This window comes from Chrysemys picta, chromosome 18, assembly GCF_011386835.1.
Source record: "Chrysemys picta bellii isolate R12L10 chromosome 18, ASM1138683v2, whole genome shotgun sequence".
Classification (NCBI taxonomy): Eukaryota; Metazoa; Chordata; order Testudines; family Emydidae; genus Chrysemys; species Chrysemys picta.
In genome coordinates, this window is record NC_088808.1 from 12871435 (window position 1) to 12891254 (window position 19820).

Genomic DNA, 19820 nt, shown 5'->3' on the forward strand with positions numbered 1-19820 from the left:
CATCTGCCGTCTTTCAGTGGGAGAACAAAAATCTCTTGCGTGCTGCAGCCTGCCCAGGATTCAGCTGCACTTAACCTGAGTTACTCGCACACTTGCAGTGGTTGTGCACCACACAACTGGTCACCCATGTTACATGAAAATCTGGCTCTGACGGTGTCGTAATTAGACTTAACAGTTACTGCTGCATTTCCCAGAGCTGTTGTGCCAGGCTGGCTGCAGACTCAAGCAGACAGAACTGTGTCGGCTACATGCCCATCACCTTTGGAAGATTTTCCTTGTAGCCATAAGGGCTTGAGACAGACGTGTTTCTTCACTGAAAACTTGCAGTGTGCTGCCCCTGAATCCCAGATTAACACCTTGTGTGGGCAGGTGCAGAGCTCAGGGCTTGAAGGCCTCTGGTCTAATGGTCTGAGTGCAGAACTAGGAGCCTCGATCTCCTGTGTTCAAAGCAAGACTCTGACAATGACTCCCCAGCTGACCTTGGGCAAGTTGCTTTCCTGTTCTCAGCCTCAGTTTCCCACAAAATGGGTCTCTATTTACCTGCTCCACAGGGCTGCAGGGATGGCTGGGGATGAAGCCTTGGAAGGTGGCACGTGCTGAGGACGGTTAGACTTTTGCAGCTCGTTAACCCTGTATCCTCTGGCAGGGCCATGACCCACCCCTGTGGGTGGACCGATGGCCTCGGTCTCCTCTTCCTTTTCCCCACCCCCGCTCTCCCTCCTCTTCCCCCTCCCTCCGCTGCATTGCTGTCAATAGGGCCAGCTGCAGGCAGGCTGATGTCACCGGCTCCAATCTGCAGCCGGCAGCCCTTGGGCAGCAGCCGCTGCTGCGGCAGGGGGTCCGGGACCGCCAGCCTCTGCCGCCGAGCTGGAGGGAGCCTGCTAGGGAGCGATGCAGCTGCCTGGGGGCTCGGGCAGGAGGTGGCTCCGGGCTGGCAGGGGGGGTGCGGGCGGCCAATGATTTGGGGCACAGCAGAGGGGGACAGCGGGGCCCGCAGTTGCAGAGGACGCCTGCAGAGGTAGGTGCTAACAAGGCTGCAAGTGGCCTGTCCCCCCGTCGGGAGCCAGGCCCGGGCTGCCCCTCACTCTGGGGCAGAGCCCAGCGGGCCGCCTGCCCCGCACCATGCCCTGGAGGGGCTCTGGGCAGCTCTGTCCCCACCCACGCTCATAGCCAGGCGCCCTCCTTGCCCCAGATCCCAGCCGGCTGGATGCCATGTGACCCCCGGGACTGGGAGGGGACGGGCCGCTGCCCACCCTTCCCCCCCCAAACCAGCAGCAAGATCTCCCTGGGCTGGGCTGTCCTCCCCCCCCCAGACGGGGAGTCCCAGGATCAGGCTCTTTTCCTGCTGGGAGCACTGCTACCGGGTCTGCTTTTCCCCCTGCCTCCCCCAGCACCCGGTGACTTCTCCAAAGCACTTGGGGCAGGGACCGGCTCTTTGTACCCCGCCTAGCATGCTGGCATCCTCCTCTATGCCGGGATACCTGGGCACTACCCTAATGCAGATGAATAGGCATCATCATCATCATAATGAGAGTCTAAACTAGGACGTTCTGAAACCAAAGGGCTTGTCTACTTAGGGAAATTGACCGGAATAACTATTGTGGAATAAGCTGTTCTGCAACCGTGATTCCAGAATGGCTCCATGTGTGGACATTCTATTCTGTCACTTCATTCTGGAATGATGTCCCAGCTCACAAAGCGCACTAATCATTCCAGAAGACAGTGACGGGTTGCAGAAGCGTGTCCACAGGGGGAGCTATTCTGGAATAGCTCTTGTGCCCTAACCCAGAAGAGGCCCATAGAGCCTCATCCCGAGAGGAGCTCTGGGGAGTCATTCAGAAGACAGTGCAATCCGTTACAGTGATACGTTGAGGCCAGCCGCAGCTCTCGCACTGTTTCTGTGAGAGCAGGCCTTATAGCTCTGTAATTTCCCCAAATTTGCCTTCCTAAAATCGGATCCTCTTGACCTGTTGACTGCGTTAGTGCCAAGGCCTCTGCTAGTTCGTGGATTCTAGCTTTTCGACTCCTGTGCTCCATTAGGTAAAGTCTCTCGATGTCCGTCTGTCTGGGACCCAGCCAGCGCCTAACTCCCTTTGGAGTCTAGACTCGCCCTGCTTGGTCCCTCTTCACTGCTGATCCTTCCCAGCAGGCCAGTCAGAGCTCACTCAAGCCCAGCTTCGCCATTGCTTTGCCCCAAGCAGTGATCTGTTTTTACCTGGGTTCGGCTGGTGCCCCGCATACTGGTTCATACCCGCTGCACTAAGTCAGCGTAATCTCTCAGACTGGTTTTTCATGTTGCACTCCCCACTTCATGCATGCATGCTCCATCTAACTGTGCTTTGTCTGGTGGCTGCACTGACCGGTCATTGCACCCCGTGCTTTTGCTTTGTACAGACTGGTTCCCGCCGGCATGGATGGCGTGCCCCGTGGGCTACGGACTTGGGTTCGTTGGTAGGAAGTCTTTGTGCTAGCGGCATCAGCAGGTAGCATTCCCCGTAGAGCCGAGGCCTGGCATTCAGAGAGAAGCCATGGTGAGTCATGTTGTATTGTACAGGGGTTCTCACACTGGTCTGCAGAAAGCTGCCTGGTGATGTACGATGGGGACTGGGAGGTGGGGAGGTGGATCCATGTGATGGCAAATGGGAGGGAAGGTGCAACAATCTCCCAGTGTTAAGTGCAAAGTAGTGGCCGTTGGAAAACATAATCTCAAGTGCTGGGTGTTTGAATTGAATAGCGAGTTGAGATTGTCAGATGACAGGCTCATATGGAATTGATTTAATCGAGATTATCAATCAGAGATTGATACAATTCTATACAGAATACGCAAGGAACAGACGCTTTGCCACCCCCCTGTAGAGAAAGTAGTTTAATCCCTTCCTCTGTACTGGAGGAATGCTGACAGTGTTTGTTCCTTAACACCCCAGACCTCTGTCCTTCTCTAGTGTGTGAGACAAATAAACTCCTTTTTTGGAGGGGAAAATATTTTATCATCATTATTTTTACCATCTGTTCTGTTTTCCACATTACTAATGGAATTTCTTTTGTCCTCCTCAGTTTACCTGACTGATGAGCAAAAAAGAATCTCTAATCCAGTCATTATTACTAACAGCTGTGACTACTGACAGTGCTTAAATGATTTAAAAACACCTTTCAGTGGTGCCTTATTTCATCCATTACAGAGCCCATCTGTCATAACAAGTATCTCTTATCATTCACCTAGTTTTGTTTATAACATCCTTGTGTAGAAACTTTTTAGTAGTTGGGGGATGTCTCTTCCTGGGACATCTGGCCTATATTAGTTAGATCAGGGTAAAAAATTATACACATTTCATCATTGAGTTCATTGTCCCAGTGCATGGATCACTTGATGATTACCTGTTCCGTTCATTCCCTCTGAAGCACCCGGCATTGACCACCGTCAGAAGACAGGACACTGGGCTAGAGGGACCATTGGTCTGACACAGTATGGCCGTTCTTATGTTCTTTGCCCATTAGGTTCAATTAAAGGACAAAGAACTTCTTAGTTTCAATATATATAGGACAATAAATATATAGATACACAAAACAAAAAGGCTTGTGGTTAGCATATAAAAGAATTATGAGAGATTAACATACAAAAATCATAAAAAGTTAATATCTGCTAAAACAACTATCTATATAAAATGATGGGGTCTAAATTAGCTGTTCTCACTCAAGCTGCAAACTGATATCCTAGTTCCTGTGTGCACAACCAGGGAAACCCCTGTTAATCTACTGGGCTAACTCAGACCTGGCCATGTGACTCAGTGTCTTGGGCAGTAGCCTCTCTTGGCTGTAGCTGTTTTCCCTACATACAGGGGTTAAGTGCTCCTTCCATGGAGTCTGAAAGAGAGTGCTTGGCAGCCCCATCTGTTGCACTGAGGTGTATGATTGTCCCGGGATTACAGCCCCCACTGGTGGCAGCCATTAGCGCCTTTCAGCAGAGCGAGAACCACCATTCTGTCTGGCCTGCCTGGCTCTGAATCTTACGCGCACACTGCTCCTGTCTCCGCCAGGACTGGGTGTTTTGCTCTGTCACCAGGAGTTCAGACATTCTCCAGGAGCAAAATCCTGGCCTGGTTGAAGTCCATGGGAGCTTTGGCATTGATGTCAGTGGATCTGGGATCTCACCCAAGGACCCGAGGGAGTTTTCTCCCCTTCAGCCCCCTGGTCCTTGCTGGTGTTGCTCTCTGAACTCCCCTTACTTTGCCAGTCACCCATCTGCCCTCTCGATAGTTTCTTTATAGAATCCTCTTCTTCATTCCCTCAAACCTCTTCAAGCTCAGGTCCCCCGCACCTCACTGTCTGCTGGGAACGGGTTGGTTCTTCTCTGCCCAGGGGCTCCTGGGCTTCCCGTCTCCGGGTGGAGCCCCGCTCTCTCCTCTAACTCCCCGACGGTGCCTTGTCCCCTGCAGACCGACGCCCCGGAGAGCACAACGGGCCGGAGGTCTCGCACACTCAAGCACAGGTTCCTCTGGAAGCTCCGCCAGAAGTGGAAGCTCCTGGGCCTCTTTGAGATCAATGGGGAGCACGAGTTTTATGACCTGACCTGCATGCTGAAGGTGGGGCTCAGGGCCGCCATCCAAGAGGCCATTGACAACCCGCCTGCGGTGAGTACCTCCCGGGGATGGGCTCATTCACCTCCCCAGCTGCCTGGCCGTACGACGAGACTCCTACACGGCCTTCTCCCCCAGCACGGGGCTACCAGTGAGTGCGCTGCTGTAGCAAAGATGTGCTGCCTCCTATGTGCTCCCGTCATGATCCTGTTCCCCTCCCTCTTGTCTCTCCCCCAGTCAAGGAGCCCCAAGTGCTTTGCATCCCCGTGACACTGAGAGGGGAAGGGCCGCGCCCAGGGCGAGGCAGAAATGCAGCCCCCTACTCTCCGAACTAGGCGGTGCTCCCTCTTCGGAGAACGCTGACGAACTGACGTGAAATTCGGCCCTGGCCGGCCCAGCCCAAGTGGTGGCTCAAATGAAATGCACTGCCTGGCTGGCAGCCCAGCGCAGGTGATCAGAGCAAACTCCTGACTGACAAGTACAAACAGGCCCCTCCCCTGCGGGAGGGAAACAGGCTGCTCTGTAGGGGACTCCCCGTCCCTTGCCCCCAAGGATGGGGGTAGCTAGTGATCTGTGTCATGCACACACCAACTCAAGCACAGGGTTGGCCCCCATCCCAGCCCCCGCAGCATTCCCGTGACCACTGGAGTGACCCAGCCTCTTGGTGGAACGCCATTAACTTCCCTGCACGTTCAGGCCAGAGTGACTGAGATAGGACTCCGGCCCTACAGGGGCGCTAACGGGGCGGGCACAGCTGCACCGAGAGAGCCAGATGACAATAGGCCTTTAGTGAAAGGCCTGAATAATAATAAGAAACCTGCTAGACCAGGGGCTGCAAGAAGCGTTGCCCTTAGCAAATGGAGAAGTCTGTGCCAGGGGGCTGAGATCCGGCAACGACGGGAACCAGAGCAGCACGAGGTGGGTAGACGGGGTGGCCTATCCCTGCTGAGGATATCCTGAGCGCCTGTGGCAGGCTGGTGACAGCTGGCTAGCAGTGGGGAGAAGGGGTCAAAAAAACAGGAATGACCCTGTCATTTCCATCCACAGTAGTGGGGCAGAGCAGGGAGAGAGATGGGGCAGGCCAGGGGCAGGGGTGAGCCCAGAGGCCGGGGTAGTCCCTCTAGTTGCCATCATGCTTGCTGCAGTCCCCACACTGATTTCCCTTCCCCCTCGCTCCCCCCCCCCAGATTATTTGCTTTCCAGTGATGTGCGAGGGCACCTGGGGAAGGTCGGCGAAGCAGCAAACGTGAACGGGGAGCAGTCCCCGTGCAGTGCACTCACTCTCTGTCTCTCTCTCTCTGTCCCCGCCAGGATGTCCTGAGCGACGCAGACTGCAAGGCCGTGCTGAAGCAGGCCCATGAGGTAGGAACTCACCACGGCAGGGAAAAAGCACAGGCCCTGGCCAGAGCCTTTGGTACACCAGGCCCAGTTCACTAACACTGACCTGCTGCAGGATTCCTGAGCCACCCCTCCCCCTACACTGTAGCCACACACCCCCCTAGCTGTACAGCTATCCCCAGGGTCCATCACAGCTGCAGATAGCCAAGCACCCCTCTCCCCCATACCTATACCTCCCACCCCACATCCATACCTAGCCTCACCTTCACGTGGACATCCATACAACCTCCACCAGTCACCTGTGCTGACTCTCTAACCCACCAGTAGCCATGTCTGCCTTTCGTAGCTTTGAGGGAGGACCGAGACGCTGTTGCCATTCCCAGCTCCCTGCCAGCCTCGTGGGCCAGCAGGTAGCCGTTATTCCCCGGCCTCTCCAGCTGACTGGGGGAGGTGGGGTGAAAGCACTTGGCAGCCTGGCATGTGTGGAGGTAGCATGGTGCAGTAGAATCTGATCTCACCTCTTGCTCCTCCCGGGTTGCTGCAGGGCTTTGAGATGCGTACGTACGGTGGCCCAGCCTTTGCTCACTTCAGGCACTCGATGGGCATATCGGAGACGGAATACCAGCTGTCCCTGTCCTCCCAGAGCTCCTACCTGCAGTTCATCAGCAACTCCAAGAGCAAGGCTGACTTCTTCCTGACGTGAGTCTTCCCACGGGTGCAGCGAGAGGTCTGCACTCTCTGAGAGCTCAATGGTCTAGGTCAGTGGTTCGTTTGCGGACCCCTAAAAAATGTTGAATTGGAGGTGCAGACCCCTTTGGAAATCTTAAACATAGTCTGCGGACCCCAGGTTGAAAACCACTGCTCTGGGTGATCAGTGAGAGTCCATTTAAACTCAGGTACTCCTGCCTAAAGCCCGCTGACATCCACAGGGAGACAGGTGAATGTCTGAAGGCAGAATTTGGCCTAAGATCTATTAGTACCGTGCCTTTCAGAACGGACTGCCTAAGTGAAGCAGCAATCAAGAAGATCACTTACTACTGACTAGAAAGATCTGTAGTGATCAGAGAGCACCCAGCAGCTGACCCCCATAACAACCAGCACTGAATACACTGCCTCTGCTATAATGCAGGACAGCGGTTCTCAGACTGTGGGTCAGGACCCCAAAGTGGGTCGCGATCCCATTTTAATGGGGTCGCCAAGGCTGGCGTTAGATTTGCTGGGGACTGGGGCCCAAGCCCAAGGCCCACTGCCTAGGGCCGAAGCATGAGGACTTCAGCCCTTAGTGGACGGGCTCAGAGTTACAGGTTCCCTGCCTGGGGCTGAAGCCCTTGAGATTCGTCTTTGCCCCTCCCCATCCAGGACAGCAGGCTTGGGCTTTGATCTCCCCAGCCAGGGTGGGGGGGCTCGGGCGGGCTCAGGCGGGCTCAGGCTTCGGTCTCCCCCTCCTGGAGTCATGTAGTAATTTGTGTTGTCAGAATGGGGTCATGGCACAATGAAGTTTGAGAACCCCTGAATAGGAAATTGTATGACCCCTCTATGACTTGTGTATGCACAAGCAACGGGTGCATGATGCTGTGAGCACTTGGCTGTAGCGGGAGGGAGAGAGGATGGATCTGTGTTTTGGAAGACTTGCATAGGTACCCGGTATGTTAGGGTGTGTACGTGTGTGTTGCATTTGGGCATGACCCGGTGGATATGTCAGACCATGGACAGTGTGGGTAATTGAATGTGTTTGAGGAAGGAGGCTACCCATTTACTAGGTGGGAGATCATGCTTGTATTTTGTCCCCTGCTCTGAGGTGGTTTCCATGTGTGGCTGGGAGGCTATCTGTATTTTTGGACAGCAGCGCACAGTCAACTTGTGGAACTCCTTGCCTGAGGAGGTTGTGAAGGCTAGGACTATAACAGTGTTTAAAAGAGAACTGGATAAATTCATGGAGGTTAAGTCCATTAATGGCTATTAGCCAGGATGGGTAAGGAATGGTGTCCCTAGACTCTGTTTGTGAGAGGGTGAAGATGGATGGCAGGAGAGAGATCACTTGATCATTACATGTTAGGTTCATTCCCTCTGGGGCACCTGGCATTGGCCACTGTCAGTAGACAGGGTACTGGGCTAGATGGACCTTTTGGTCTGACCCAGTACGGCCTTTCTTATGTTCTTATGTTCATATGTCCGGGTGTGTTGTTTCTGTCCAGTCTCTGGGTATGGGACAGTGTGTGGGTCTGGATGAAGTATTGGGGGTGCTGATCAGAACCGTTTGTGTCTGATATTCACTAGCAAGGGGCAATTCCTCATAGCAGCAGTCAGGACGCCTTTGCTGCTTCTGCTCTGCAGTGCCCCGGCAATGCTAAGAAGCAAGACGTGTCACCTATATGTCTTCATGGCAAAAATCCAAATGTTCTGTTATCACTGCTGTGGGGGGGAGGGGTGTACACGGAGTGTGCAGATGTTGATGTGTCCTACATGTGTGTGAGGTTGGGCATATAGGAACATGTCATGTGTGTCCTGGGTCTGATCAAGAGGTGAGGACACTCGCTTCCCCCATCCCCATTTACAGCCCTGAGGTAACTCTTGGCCTCCTCGTGCCGTAGGAACAACAAATGCTTCTTCCTGAAGACGCAGAGTAAGAGAGAGATCCGGTTCCTCCTCTCCAACCTGCCCAAGTACATCCAGCACCTTGAGAGATACCCCCACTCCCTCCTCGTCAGGTTCCTGGGTAAGAACCACCTCCAACATGCTGGGGGGAAAGACTGAGACTCCATAAACACCAGGGAGAGCAGTCCGGCCAGGGACAGTACCTAACAGAGAGGAGATGGTGGGGCATGGCACCTGGGAGACGTGGGCTAGGACCTTCCGAGGGGGAACCTCACCTCACCTATCCCCTGTGATTCTGCTTGAGCCAGGTCACTATTCAGGGGCGCATGGACCAGAAGCCAAGGCTGCCAAGTGAGGCTCTAACAGGCTTTTGCTGGGCAGTGTATCGGGCCAGACTGTGCTAGAGCCACTGGGTTCCAGCCTGAGGAGGGACCTCGTCTACAGCAGGTGGCTCTCAACCAGTCTGGCCTGTCCTCCTCCTTGCTAGTCATACCTGGGTACAGCCTGTTTGGCTGCAACCGTGCTTAAGATTTTTGAAACCCAGGTTGCAAGGCCCTTGTCCCCTGGACACAGTACTCAGTGTCCCTGCTGATTAGAGGGGGTGTCAGAGCCGCCTCCAGGCCAGACTGCCAGTCCTGGTCTGTGTTCTCTGAGCTTTCCCCTTGTCTCCTCCCTTTCAGGGGTTCACAGCATCATTGTGGCTCAGGAGAAAAAGGTAGGTTCCATCCGCCTGTCGGAGTCCGTGTCACATGCCACCGGCCCCGTCTTTGGCACAGCCAACTCCAGCTCTGTGCCATCGAGTCTCTTCTTCTCTCTCCTCTAGAAATACTTCATCATCATGCAGAGCGTGTTCTACCCCGACGAAAGGATCCTTGAACGGTGAGTTACGGGCCCATGCGGTGAGAGGGGTCGCGGCTCGGGGATCAGAGGGATTTGTACAGTCAGCTCCTCTCGGGAATAATGTCCTGCCTTTGTGGCTGTCTGCCCCTCTGCAACGTGCGTGTCAGCACTGCCCACTAGTGGAGGGAATGTCAGACCTACTCCCATGTGTGTTGTTCCGTTGCCCTCTAATAGCTGCAGCTGCGAGTTTGTAAACCCAGATATTGCACAAGCAACACCGATAAAACGTGGGTGATCATGTCGCCCTCTAGTGGCCGCAGACCACAAAGAATATGAACCTACTAATAAGCATGAATATTTCATGGGAAAATTACTGAGCACTGAACCCTTTTCAAAGTCCACAGGCATAACCCCTTTGCACTCTCAGACGGTGCAGCCCAATGAGAGACTTTCCCCTCCCTTCCGACACATGGCTGCGATGGGCACGCTCGTATGTCATGCCGAGGGTGTGGTGCAGAAGGGGTTAAGCAGGGGTTCAACGTGCCCTCCAGGAATCGCCTGTCCGAATTGCCATGTGCAGGTACGACATTAAAGGATGTCAGGTGAATCGCTGGACAGAGCCCGCCCCCGAGGGCAGCCAAGTCATCGTGGTGCTGAAGGATCTCAACTTTGAAGGAAATTCCATCCACCTGGGTGAGTACTTCCCGGGCCAAGGAAGGCCTGGTGAGGCAGGGTGACCCGCTGGGCCACCCACCCACTTCATACTGTCCAGCCATCTGCCATTCACTCCACCCACTGTCCAGCCCACTCCTCCGCCTCTGTCTCTATCCATCTTCCACACCCAGCTTAGCTAAACCTCCTCATGGCATAGGTCCCAATCTGGAAGGTTGTGAATTAATCATAGGCTGATGGGAGAAAGAGAGAGAGAGAGGAAAGAGAATGACCCAGCTTAGCGCTGGAGAAAGATGCAGGATCCATGTATCTGGAGGCCTAAGTGCTCTATCCACCGAAAAGGTACGGCATCCCCTCCCCCAGCCACCTTTCCAAAGTGCCTCAGACCTGAGCTGAAGGCAGCCTCCTCTAGGGAGAAGCCGGTAATTCAGTCTGTCCCTGTTCACTCCTGGCCTCACTGCTGAGGCCACCAGCGTGGGAAGTCCGTTTGCGGCGTGGGCTGGTTTTATGACGTGGATGCCAACTCACTGGGAAGTGGACGGAGCCCCCTGTCAGAACGACCGTAACCCCCCAACCCTCCCTGTCCCGGCCCTTGGATCCTGGCTGTTTAGCTCAAGCTGTAGAGACTTGGGGGTTTGAGGCTGGGGTTCCTGGTTCAATCCCCAGGTGTCAGCCAAGCCAGCAGAGGTCCTGCTACCCCATGATGATGGGGTACTTGTTAGGGCTGTGGCACAGCAAACCCCAAGCACTAGTAGCACACCAAGTGGACCGTGACTTGGAGACAGGCTCGGAAGACGCTTTAGATCAGGGGTGGCCAACCTGTGGCTCCGGAGCCACATGCGGCTCCTTGTATAGGCACTGACTCCGGGGCTGGAGCTACAGGCACCAACTTTCCAATGTGCCGGGGGGGTGCTCACTGCTCAACCCCTGGCTCTGCCACAGGCCCCGCCCCACTCCACCCGTTCCCACCCCCTCCCCTGAGCCAGTAGCGTAACTGGGGGGGGAGCGGGGGAGCGGCCGCTCCCCCACCGAGCACAGGTGGTACCTTTTTAATTTTACTCACCCCGGAACAACAACAAAAAAAAAGGCACCACCCGCTGCGGCACTTTTACTGACGGGGCGGCGCGCCGGGTCTTCAGCAGCACCTCGGCGGCAGGACCTTCACTCCCTTCGGGTGTCTTCGGCAGCACTGAAGTTTCATCGCTGAAATGCCGCCGAAGACCTGCGGAGCGAGTGGAGGTGCCGCCGAAGACCCGTCGCGCCGCCCCGTCAGTAAAAGCGCCGCAGTGGGTGGCGCCTTTTTTTTTTTTTTCCGCTCCCCCTCTTCCCTCCGCTTGGCTACGCCCCTGCCCTGAGCCTGTCGTTCCCTCGCTCCTCCCGCTCTGCCCCAGAGCCTCCTGCACGCCACGAAACAGCTGATTGGGAGGTGCGGGGAGGGAGGGGAAGGCGCTGATTGGCAGGGGTGGGAGGCTCGGGGAGAGGGGGGAGCTGATGGGGGGCTGCTGACGTATTACTGTGGCTCTTCGGCAATGGACATTGGTAAATTCTGGCTCCTTCTCAGGCTCAGGTTGGCCACCGCTGCTCTAGATGCTAGGCGCTAGCCCTCGGGTCCCACTGACAAGTCAGAGCCTGGGTTAAAGGAAGGGGTATTTTATTAGGACTAGCAAAAGGGGAAAGTGGCTTGAATGCTTGCAACTTAAGGTCAAACAATAGTGGTTTGTATGTGGGCCTGTGGGGGTGGGGGGTAGTTCACCTCTGCCTGGTGCCTCTCCAGCCCAATTTCTGCTGGAGGCAGGTTTCCAGGCCAGGATCAGCTAGTGGTGTGTCTCCTTGGAACCCCTCTGCCCACATTCCCAAGCCCCGTTGCTTCTCCACAGCTTCTGCCCAGACCTGACCCTTGTTGCACATCTGGTTCCCCGGTTCCTGCCCCAGTTGGTTCTGCCCGGGATTCCCTGACACCTTCCCCTGCATTCAGCCTCCCTGTTGCTCCCGGTTTGCCATGCGGCTGCTCCCCCACCCCACCCAGCAAGGGTCAGGGTCTCCCATAGAGTTTCTGCCCCCTTCTCCTATTGGCCAGGATGTGCCTGTGTGTCCAACCTGCAGGGTCATAGATCAGTGCAGAGAGGTTGGATGGAAATGGTGGTGTCCTGCTTAGCCCATTCAGCACCATGCTGATGATAATAATGATCCTTGGCTCATGTCAGGCACTTTTCTGTCCCTAGATCTCCAAGCAATTTACAAAGGAGGGTCAGAATCGTGAGGGGTGGGGAAACTGAGGCACAGAGACGGGGCAATGACTTCCCTGAAGTCAGCATGAAGGACCTTTTATGTATTTGTCTCCTCCCAGGCTCAGTCCATTAGCTCTGGGTGATCACATGACTGTTCCCCCCCTGACCATATCTGCATCAACCACCTCTTTCTTCAGCTGGCCAGCCAAGTTTCATGCTGATGGAACCACATGAAATAGACAGTCCCGGAGCACCGTGAGGTGGAGCCTGTCCAACCACTAAGCCGCCCTGGCTACGTGTGCCTCTGCTCGCTCTGAGCTGCTGCCTTAGCTCATCAGGCAGAGGCTTGGGCCTCTGGGCTCCTGCAAAGTGTGTGAGCAGCCTGTGTCTAGCCCTGCTGCTCCATAGCCAGCGTGCAGGTGGCTGTGTGCTCCAGAAGAGACGGGAGAGTCGGCTCAGCAGTGGTGTGGAGTCTGGGTCCCAAGCCAGTTACAAGCTGGGGACCCCGTAACTCTCCCATTCAGGACTCCCCGAACTAGCAGCCATCCTCTCCCTCTCCCTCTGCACTGCCCACCCCTCTGCCGTCCCTCATTCCCTTGTGATCTCGCTGTGATCTTTGCTGTCACTTGATTTCTCTCTCCCCTCTGTATGTCTCCTTCCACTGACTCACGTCTGCTGCCTGGCCTCCAGCTGCACTCATCTCTCCTCCACAAGCAGCCGTTTCTCCTCCAGCGGCAGCTTCTTCTACTCCGGATCCTGCTGCATTAGAACTGTCGCCCCTGCCCTGCCCAAGGCCCCATCTCCTTGGTGCCCTGCAGGACACTGTCCCTCCCACTCCCTGCTAACTGTCCTGGCTTATTTCCTATCCCTGCTCAGATCTCCCCCTCCCTGGCCCGGGCTCTCACTCCCTGTCTGTCAGCCTCTCTGCTCTCTCCTGCAGGTCAGCAGCGTTCCTGGCTCCTACGCCAGGTGCAGCTGGACACGCAGTTCCTGAAGGAGCTGAACGTGCTGGACTACAGCCTGCTGGTGGCATTTCAGCCCCTGCATGCAGACGAAAAGGGTCAGAACCTGTCCTTCGCGGACATCATCTTCAGGACCACCATGTGAGTGATGGGCCTCCTGCAGAGAACGCTCAGCACAGGGGGGAGCACGCTGCCCCTTTCGCAGCCAGCCCTCTGCTTCTCCTGCAGCTCTGGCTGATTGGGGGCAAGCAGCAGACACGACAGGCTCAGCCCCCAGCTACCACGCTGCTTGGGGTGAGCCTGCAGAGTGCCTGAAGCCCAGCGTCTCTGGATGGGCAGAGAACCCCACAGGAACGTAGTTGGACTCGGCGTCGCAGGCCCTGATTCTCAGTCACAGCATTCCTCCTTTGTGGCCAGACTGGAGGATGAGGCAAAGGGGATGTTACGTTCCCGGTGTCAGTCCCAGCAGCCTCAGAGCTGCTCTACGTTACACTCTCTTTCCCTCAGATGCTTAGGAGCCCTAGGAAATAGAGAATAGCTGTAGTCTCTGGCCACGCCCTTCCCTTCCATGCCCTGCCCCGGCCTGCTCCAGACATATCTCCTGCACCTGGGGCTGGGAGCAGCCAAGCACAGAGCCCTTACCCTAGCTGTATGCTGCCCTCTCCACTGCGGGAGGTTCTCAGGGATCCTTTCCCCTGCCAAGTGGCATAAAGGGCTTTAGTGTAACTGAGAATCAGGCCCACAAACCATGACTATAGGTGACCGAACCTCAGGAGCTGGTGAGCCTCCAAGGAACCAAGTCAGTGGGGAAGCTGCAGACCAGCTGCCGGTTCCTATCGCTTTGATCTGGGCTGTCCCCAAGATCTCACTGTCCTGGCCTTTCCCTGCTACAGGTCCTTGAGCAAGCCCGAGAACTCCCTGCTCACCTCGGTGTCAGGGATCGTGGATGAAGAGTCTGACATTCTGGTGTCTGAGATGGTAGCGGGAGTCGACCTCTACCGACTGCGTGAGCTAAACTCTGGGATGGAGGACGTGAGCCTCCAAAGCAGCTCCAAGTCTGACAGTGATCTGGCCCGCATCCTGGCCCAGAACCGACGTTTGCTGCCCCGATGCAAGAGCCCTCTGCACTTGCTTGACGGCCCGGAGTTCCGCTACTTCATGGGCATCATTGACCTGTTCACCGTGTACAGCTTCCGCAAGAGGCTCGAGCACCTGTGGAAATGCATCCGGTACCGGGATCAGACCTTCTCCACCGTCAGCCCCTCGGATTACGCCAGGCGCCTCTGCCAGTGGGTGGAATCACACACTGTATGAGGGGGGCCCTGCACCGGGGCTGACACGGATGGCAGCTTCCCAGACAGCCCCACTCCCACGCTGGGAGGGTTACAGGCCCACAGACAGTGCTGCAAGCTGCCTGCTGCTGATCTATTGCACCACCAGGGGGCAGGCTCACGGCAGTGGCGCCGCTGTGTTACAGGGATGCTGCGGAAGGAACATTCCCGGCATCCTGAGAACAGGTTTATGGCATCCGAACTCAAGAGTTGGAGGGGCCGTGGTCATGCGGGCAGCAGCTGTCCTGCAGCGCGCTGTGGGGATGGGGGTCAGTGTAGGTACCGCAAGTGTCCAAGGAACCCAGTAAATGGGGAATCTGTGAACCAGCTGCCAGTTTGCATTGCTCCGGCGTGGGGTGTCTCTGGGTGCGCCGGTTTGCATCTTGGGTGGTGAAATAGTCCCACCAAAATCCATTCATGGTCCCCGGATCCCCTCTTGGGACAAGGGTGCGACAGGCGGTGTGGATGGACGGAAAGGGACGGCCTGATCTCCCCCGACTGCCGGTGCCATTTCGCTCCCATATGAACCCTACCAAGGGCTGCTGGAGCAGAACCCCATCTCCATCTTCAGAAGGCACCTGCTGACCCAGAAGCATGCTGGGAAGCTAATGACAGACCCAGCAGCCGGTTCCAGTTTGTGCAGTGAAGTAGCAGGTAGGGTAGGCAGAACCTTCATCCTCATCCTAGCCCCATCAGTCCTCTGCCTTGAGCACCCTGATCCCACTACCCCGGTGCTGGACTGCCCGTGATCAGGGGCTAGCTCCTGAAAACCTGCTCTCCCTGCTCTCTGCAGCCACTGTCCTAGTGCTGGATTGGTTTTGATCGAGGGCTACGCTCCCTGACTATCTCTAAAGCTGGGCTGTGGATGATTAAGCCGGGCGTCACAGCAAAGCTGCGCTCTCCCTGTGGTAGCTTGTCTGGGTGTAGGGACGTCAGGAGGCTGTCTAGCGTTACCACAGCCCTCAGCCAGGAAAGTTTGGGGCCCTGAGAATGCTCCTTGAGGGGTGACTCTCCGGCTCGGCTTCTTGTGATCCCCCTGTTGAATCAGTGCAGCTGTTGTGATGGGTGTGCATTAACCGGGGCAAGCTGCTGTTTGTGTGTGGCCATGCTGACTCCCTGTAGCCTCACGGCAGGAATCAGAAAGCCCATCCAGCCACTGCCGAGTCCGGTGTTGGCAATGCTGATTGAGGGAAGAAACCACTGGGCTTGCCCAATCTGCAGGGGAAAACATGGTGGTTTAAAAAAAAAAAAAAAACCACACACCTTTGGCCTGAGAGACCTCCGAGCCCAACCAGAGACGTGTTGGGGGGTCAGTGAAAAGGAAACGAATAAGTGGCGGGGGGGTGTCTCTTAATAAAAACAAATAATTTTAAAGCAGGGATTCCTTCCTGCAGTCACCCAAGAGGATGCAGCTTCCTGGTCTTGTCCAACAAGGAAATTCCATATTTGAACATTGACACCTGCCACACTGCCAAAAAAAAAAAAAAAAGTCCAAAGAGCAACTGCATGAAAGAGACAAGGGGGGGGGGGAAGGGGCAGCATAGTCTAGCATGGCGCCAAGAGTCAGGACTCCTGTTTTTATCCCTGGCACTGACTTTGGGCTAAATCTCATCTTGCTGTGCCTCAGTTTCACCATCTGCAGCATAGGGATAAACATATTCATCTGCCTTACCGTGGGTGAGGTGAGGCTTCATTCATGTCAGCAAACGCTTTCAGCTCCTGGGATTAAAGGCATGACATAAGGGCTTGTCTACACACACAAGTTACATCAATTGAACTTGAATCACTTTATTTGTATTATGGGTAACACCTAGGAGCCCCCATGAACCAGGACCCCACTGGGTCAGGAGCTGTACAAACACAGAATAAAAAGATGGCCCCATCCCCAAAGAGCTTATCATTCTGATGCATCTTTGTATTTGAACACACTTATATTGCATCTGGTTTGTAGCACTTTATAAGTGGCATAATCCAGTTTATAGCCTGTGGCACAAGCTAAACTGCTATAAACCAGGTTTAAACCAATATAAGGGGCACAAAGTTGCACCAGTTTAACCAAAGTGCTATCAAATCGCACCTCTTGTTTTATATGTACAACTTTGTATAATACAGGCTTGAGTGCAAAGGATTATCCTTTTTCCTTAAGTGATGATTTTAGGCAATGGAAAGAGGATATGTGTGGGTGTGAGCGTGGGCATGGGGTGTGGTTTGAGATCCTCATTTGATCGGATGATGCATCCATTGGGTGCAGATGAGCTGTGTATTAATTATTGTCATCTCTCCTGTGTTTCCTGAACTGCTCTTCACATTGCAAATTCTGAAGGCAACTCAGGGAGGAAAAGAAACAAAACAAACAAATCGGAGACTCTGTCTTCTGATAACTGCTCCGGGCTACTGCAGATGACTGGAGCAAGGAGCCATGACAAAGTCAAATCTTCCACCACAACGTGCCTAATTCTGTCTAGAAAGAAAAAAGAACCTGAACTGGCTTTCAAGCAACCTTATGGACTTAAAAATCTATTAAGATCCCCTCCAGAGAGTCACTGCCTTTCAAAAATGATTTAAATGAATGAAATTAGCTGGTTAGGGCTCAATCTTATCTTCTTACATGCCCCAAAATCCAGCTGGAGTCAGTGGACCATCTTGTGGGACATCTCAGACAAGCTAGCAATGGGGAGGATGGTCTTGTGGTTATGGCCCAGGACTGAACTGTGACAAATCTACTGCAAACTTTCCTGTACACCTTGGGCAAATCATTTTGCTTCTCTGGGCCTCAGTTTCCCCAGCTGCAATATGGGGACAATAATAACCCACCTACTTCACAGACACAGAGTGAAGCTAATGTCATGGGGCCAGTGGTGAATTTGACCTATGAATGTTTATGCAGCATTGTGATGTCCTCGCATAGAAAGCCCTAGAGAAAAAACAAGTTTGATTAGAAAATGTACCAGGGTACAATACTTCTGGTCCTGTGGGACCAGGCTAGAGGACCTAACTGGGCTTTCCCACCTCTAATTCCAATGGGCCCAGAGCATTTTTAAACCCATTTTGACAGAGAAGTGTAATACTGTTATCTGGTTCCACAAGGGAACAATAACTCCTGGCTTTTAGTCCCCTCTGGCTGTGCCTCTGGGCTAAGTGAGGCTGAATGCTCCTGACATTCACAAATACTTTCTCACCAGCTCCCAGCGCGCCGCCGGCTGACAGGGCTGCCCGAGCATTGACCAAGTAGATGTTAATTTCTGACCCACCCCACCACCCCACCCCGCCCCTGGCTTTACAGAGTCTAGTCTGAGCTACATGCTGCGTAGGCAGGGCTGCTGCATGTTGATAGCGAGTGCGACCCACTCTGAAATGGACTCTACGTCTGGCTGTGCAAATAGTGCAGGAGAAAACTATCCAATAAAGATCTCAAGGCCCCAACTCATTTGTTTTATTCTCTTTTGTGCGAACCCGGGAAAGGGATTTACTGGAACATCAGGATCTGGAGTTTCCATTGTGTGGAATTGCTAATGGCTTCTGAGCTAAATCGAGTCAGCCAGTATCATTAACCAACTTATTGGGAGTGGGCCCAATCCCTCCGGCCTTCCTCGGGTAAAACCCTCAATGAGAGTCATAGCAAGTGAGTAAAAAGGCTTCAGGATTTAGTCCAAGAATCGTAATCGTATGTATAAACTCCTACACAAACACCCCCCGCACCAAGGCACAGGGTGCTGCAGGGCCGAAAGAATATTTTTGCGATGGAAACAGGCACAGGCCAAGAGCTTCAGCTGGTGTCCATCAGTGCTACATTCGCTGGATAATATCGGTTTATTTTTAAGCATGTTTTTGAACGTTATTGATTTAAATCGTCACAGTTGTGATTACTTAATGACAGTCGATGTTGAGACTCAAAAAGTTAAAGCATTAAAACCCACATTGTTAACGTCACAGGGCAAAATATATACAACGTATAGCTCCTTAAATCAAACGGTCATCAGTTCTCAAGCAGCGTTTTTGTTACTTTGCCTGTCTGAACATTTTTTGATCATCATGGATGGAAATACGTTTGCATTGTGTGTGCGGGGGTGAAATTGACATTTACTGATTAAAAATTGAATCCTTCAAAGCCTAGTTTTGCTACACAGGAGGCAAAATTTCTAAGGCCGCTTGCATCAGGGCATAAACCACTCACTGACGGAGATTATGAAGAAACATCCCCTCTTGGCATAACTGTCCATTATGGCGTATCTTCCACCTTCATCTGACACTTCTGAGCGCTGTTGTACTGAACACCAGATTAGATGGACTGCTAGTCTGATCTGGAGTGGCAGTTCCTTTGATCGTATTTAAACTGAAAGTATTTTAAATACACAGTTCACTTGCCCCTGTTTGGGCTCTTTCTTTACTTTCTGAATTTCTCAGCATGGCCAATGGAAATTAATGAAGTCAGTTTCCGTTTTGTTTGTGCAGTGGTAGTGTCAGGCTTGCTGGGGAAGGTTTATGTGGAGAGAAGGAGGGGGAAGGTAAGGTACTTTGCAAGTGCCAGGGAGGGGTGGCCTTGGTCCTGGGCGCAGCAATCAGTGCCACAGGAGAGGAGTTTGGTATGGATACTAGGGAAGAGAAACTGGTACTGGAGGAGGAGAAGAGAATGGTCAAAGATGGGGTTTAGCTTTGGAGGTGGATATCAATGGCCAGTGGGGGTTGGGGGGTTGACACCAGAGGGAATATCGGGGGGATTGGTATGGGGGGCACTGATACCAGTGGGATGTTGGTCTCAAAGGGGGGATCAATGCAAGAGGGGAGGTGGGAATTGGGGGAGAGGTATCAATGTTAGCAGTGGGGTTGGCATCGGAGGGGTAGGTCTCAGGGGGACAATATTGGGGAGGATTGGTATCGGAGGAGGGGGTATCAAAGCCAGTGCGGGGTTGGGATCAGAAGGGGACAACATTGGGGGGGGGCATATCAATCCCATTTGGGGGGTTGGTATAGATGCTAGTGGAAGGTTGGTATCGGGGGGATGGAATCTACGTTGGTGTGGAGGGGGTTGGTATTGGGGAAGAGGTATTGGAGGAGGGGGGTGGTATCGGAGGAGGAGGTTGGTATCAGGTGGACTATACTGGGGGTTTGTATCGGGGAGACAGTATCAGGGGGTTGGTAATGGATGGGAGGAGGGGGTTGATGTTCGGGGATCAGTGTCTGGGGTTGGTATCGGAAGGATAGTATTGGGGGCTGGTATCGGGAGGTTGGTGTGGGGGGAGGTATCGGAGGAGCAGGTTGGTATTGGGGGTTGGTATCAGG

The 19820-nt window shown here is 54.0% G+C and overlaps 1 protein-coding gene across 5 annotated transcripts; it reads left to right on the forward strand.

The window, feature by feature from the left end:
- Window positions 1-790: 790 nt before the first annotated feature.
- PIP5KL1 (phosphatidylinositol-4-phosphate 5-kinase like 1) lies at window positions 791-17963 on the forward strand. 5 transcript variants are annotated; one of them, XR_010593736.1, is made up of 12 exons: window positions 805-1018; window positions 2395-2531; window positions 4434-4628; window positions 5886-5936; window positions 6457-6611; window positions 8504-8628; window positions 9188-9222; window positions 9331-9386; window positions 9928-10040; window positions 13188-13350; window positions 14103-15194; window positions 16864-17963. XR_010593736.1 is itself a non-coding variant. In XM_065572695.1 (11 exons), the coding sequence occupies exons 8-11, from the start codon at window positions 9346-9348 to the stop codon at window positions 14521-14523; spliced, it is 738 nt and encodes a 245-aa protein (XP_065428767.1). In that variant the 5' UTR covers window positions 791-1018; window positions 2395-2531; window positions 4434-4628; window positions 5886-5936; window positions 6457-6670; window positions 8504-8628; window positions 9188-9222; window positions 9331-9345; the 3' UTR covers window positions 14524-15831. The 5 variants fall into 5 exon arrangements, 4 of the variants coding, with proteins under 4 accessions (XP_065428767.1, XP_005293517.1, XP_042710112.2 ...); XM_065572695.1 differs by lacking the exon at window positions 16864-17963 and having other exon boundaries at window positions 791-1018; window positions 6457-6670; window positions 14103-15831; XM_005293460.4 differs by lacking the exon at window positions 16864-17963 and having other exon boundaries at window positions 14103-15831.
- The last annotated feature ends 1857 nt before the right edge of the window (window positions 17964-19820 follow it).

What these genes read in the sequence shown, in the direction of transcription:
- PIP5KL1 (XM_005293460.4), top strand. An exon ending in CCATTGACAACCCGCCTGCG is followed by an intron (nt 4,629 to 5,885) that starts GTGAGTACCTCC and finishes TGTCCCCGCCAG; the next exon opens with GATGTCCTGAGCGACGCAGA. An exon ending in CCTCCTCGTCAGGTTCCTGG is followed by an intron (nt 8,629 to 9,187) that starts GTAAGAACCACC and finishes CCTCCCTTTCAG; the next exon opens with GGGTTCACAGCATCATTGTG.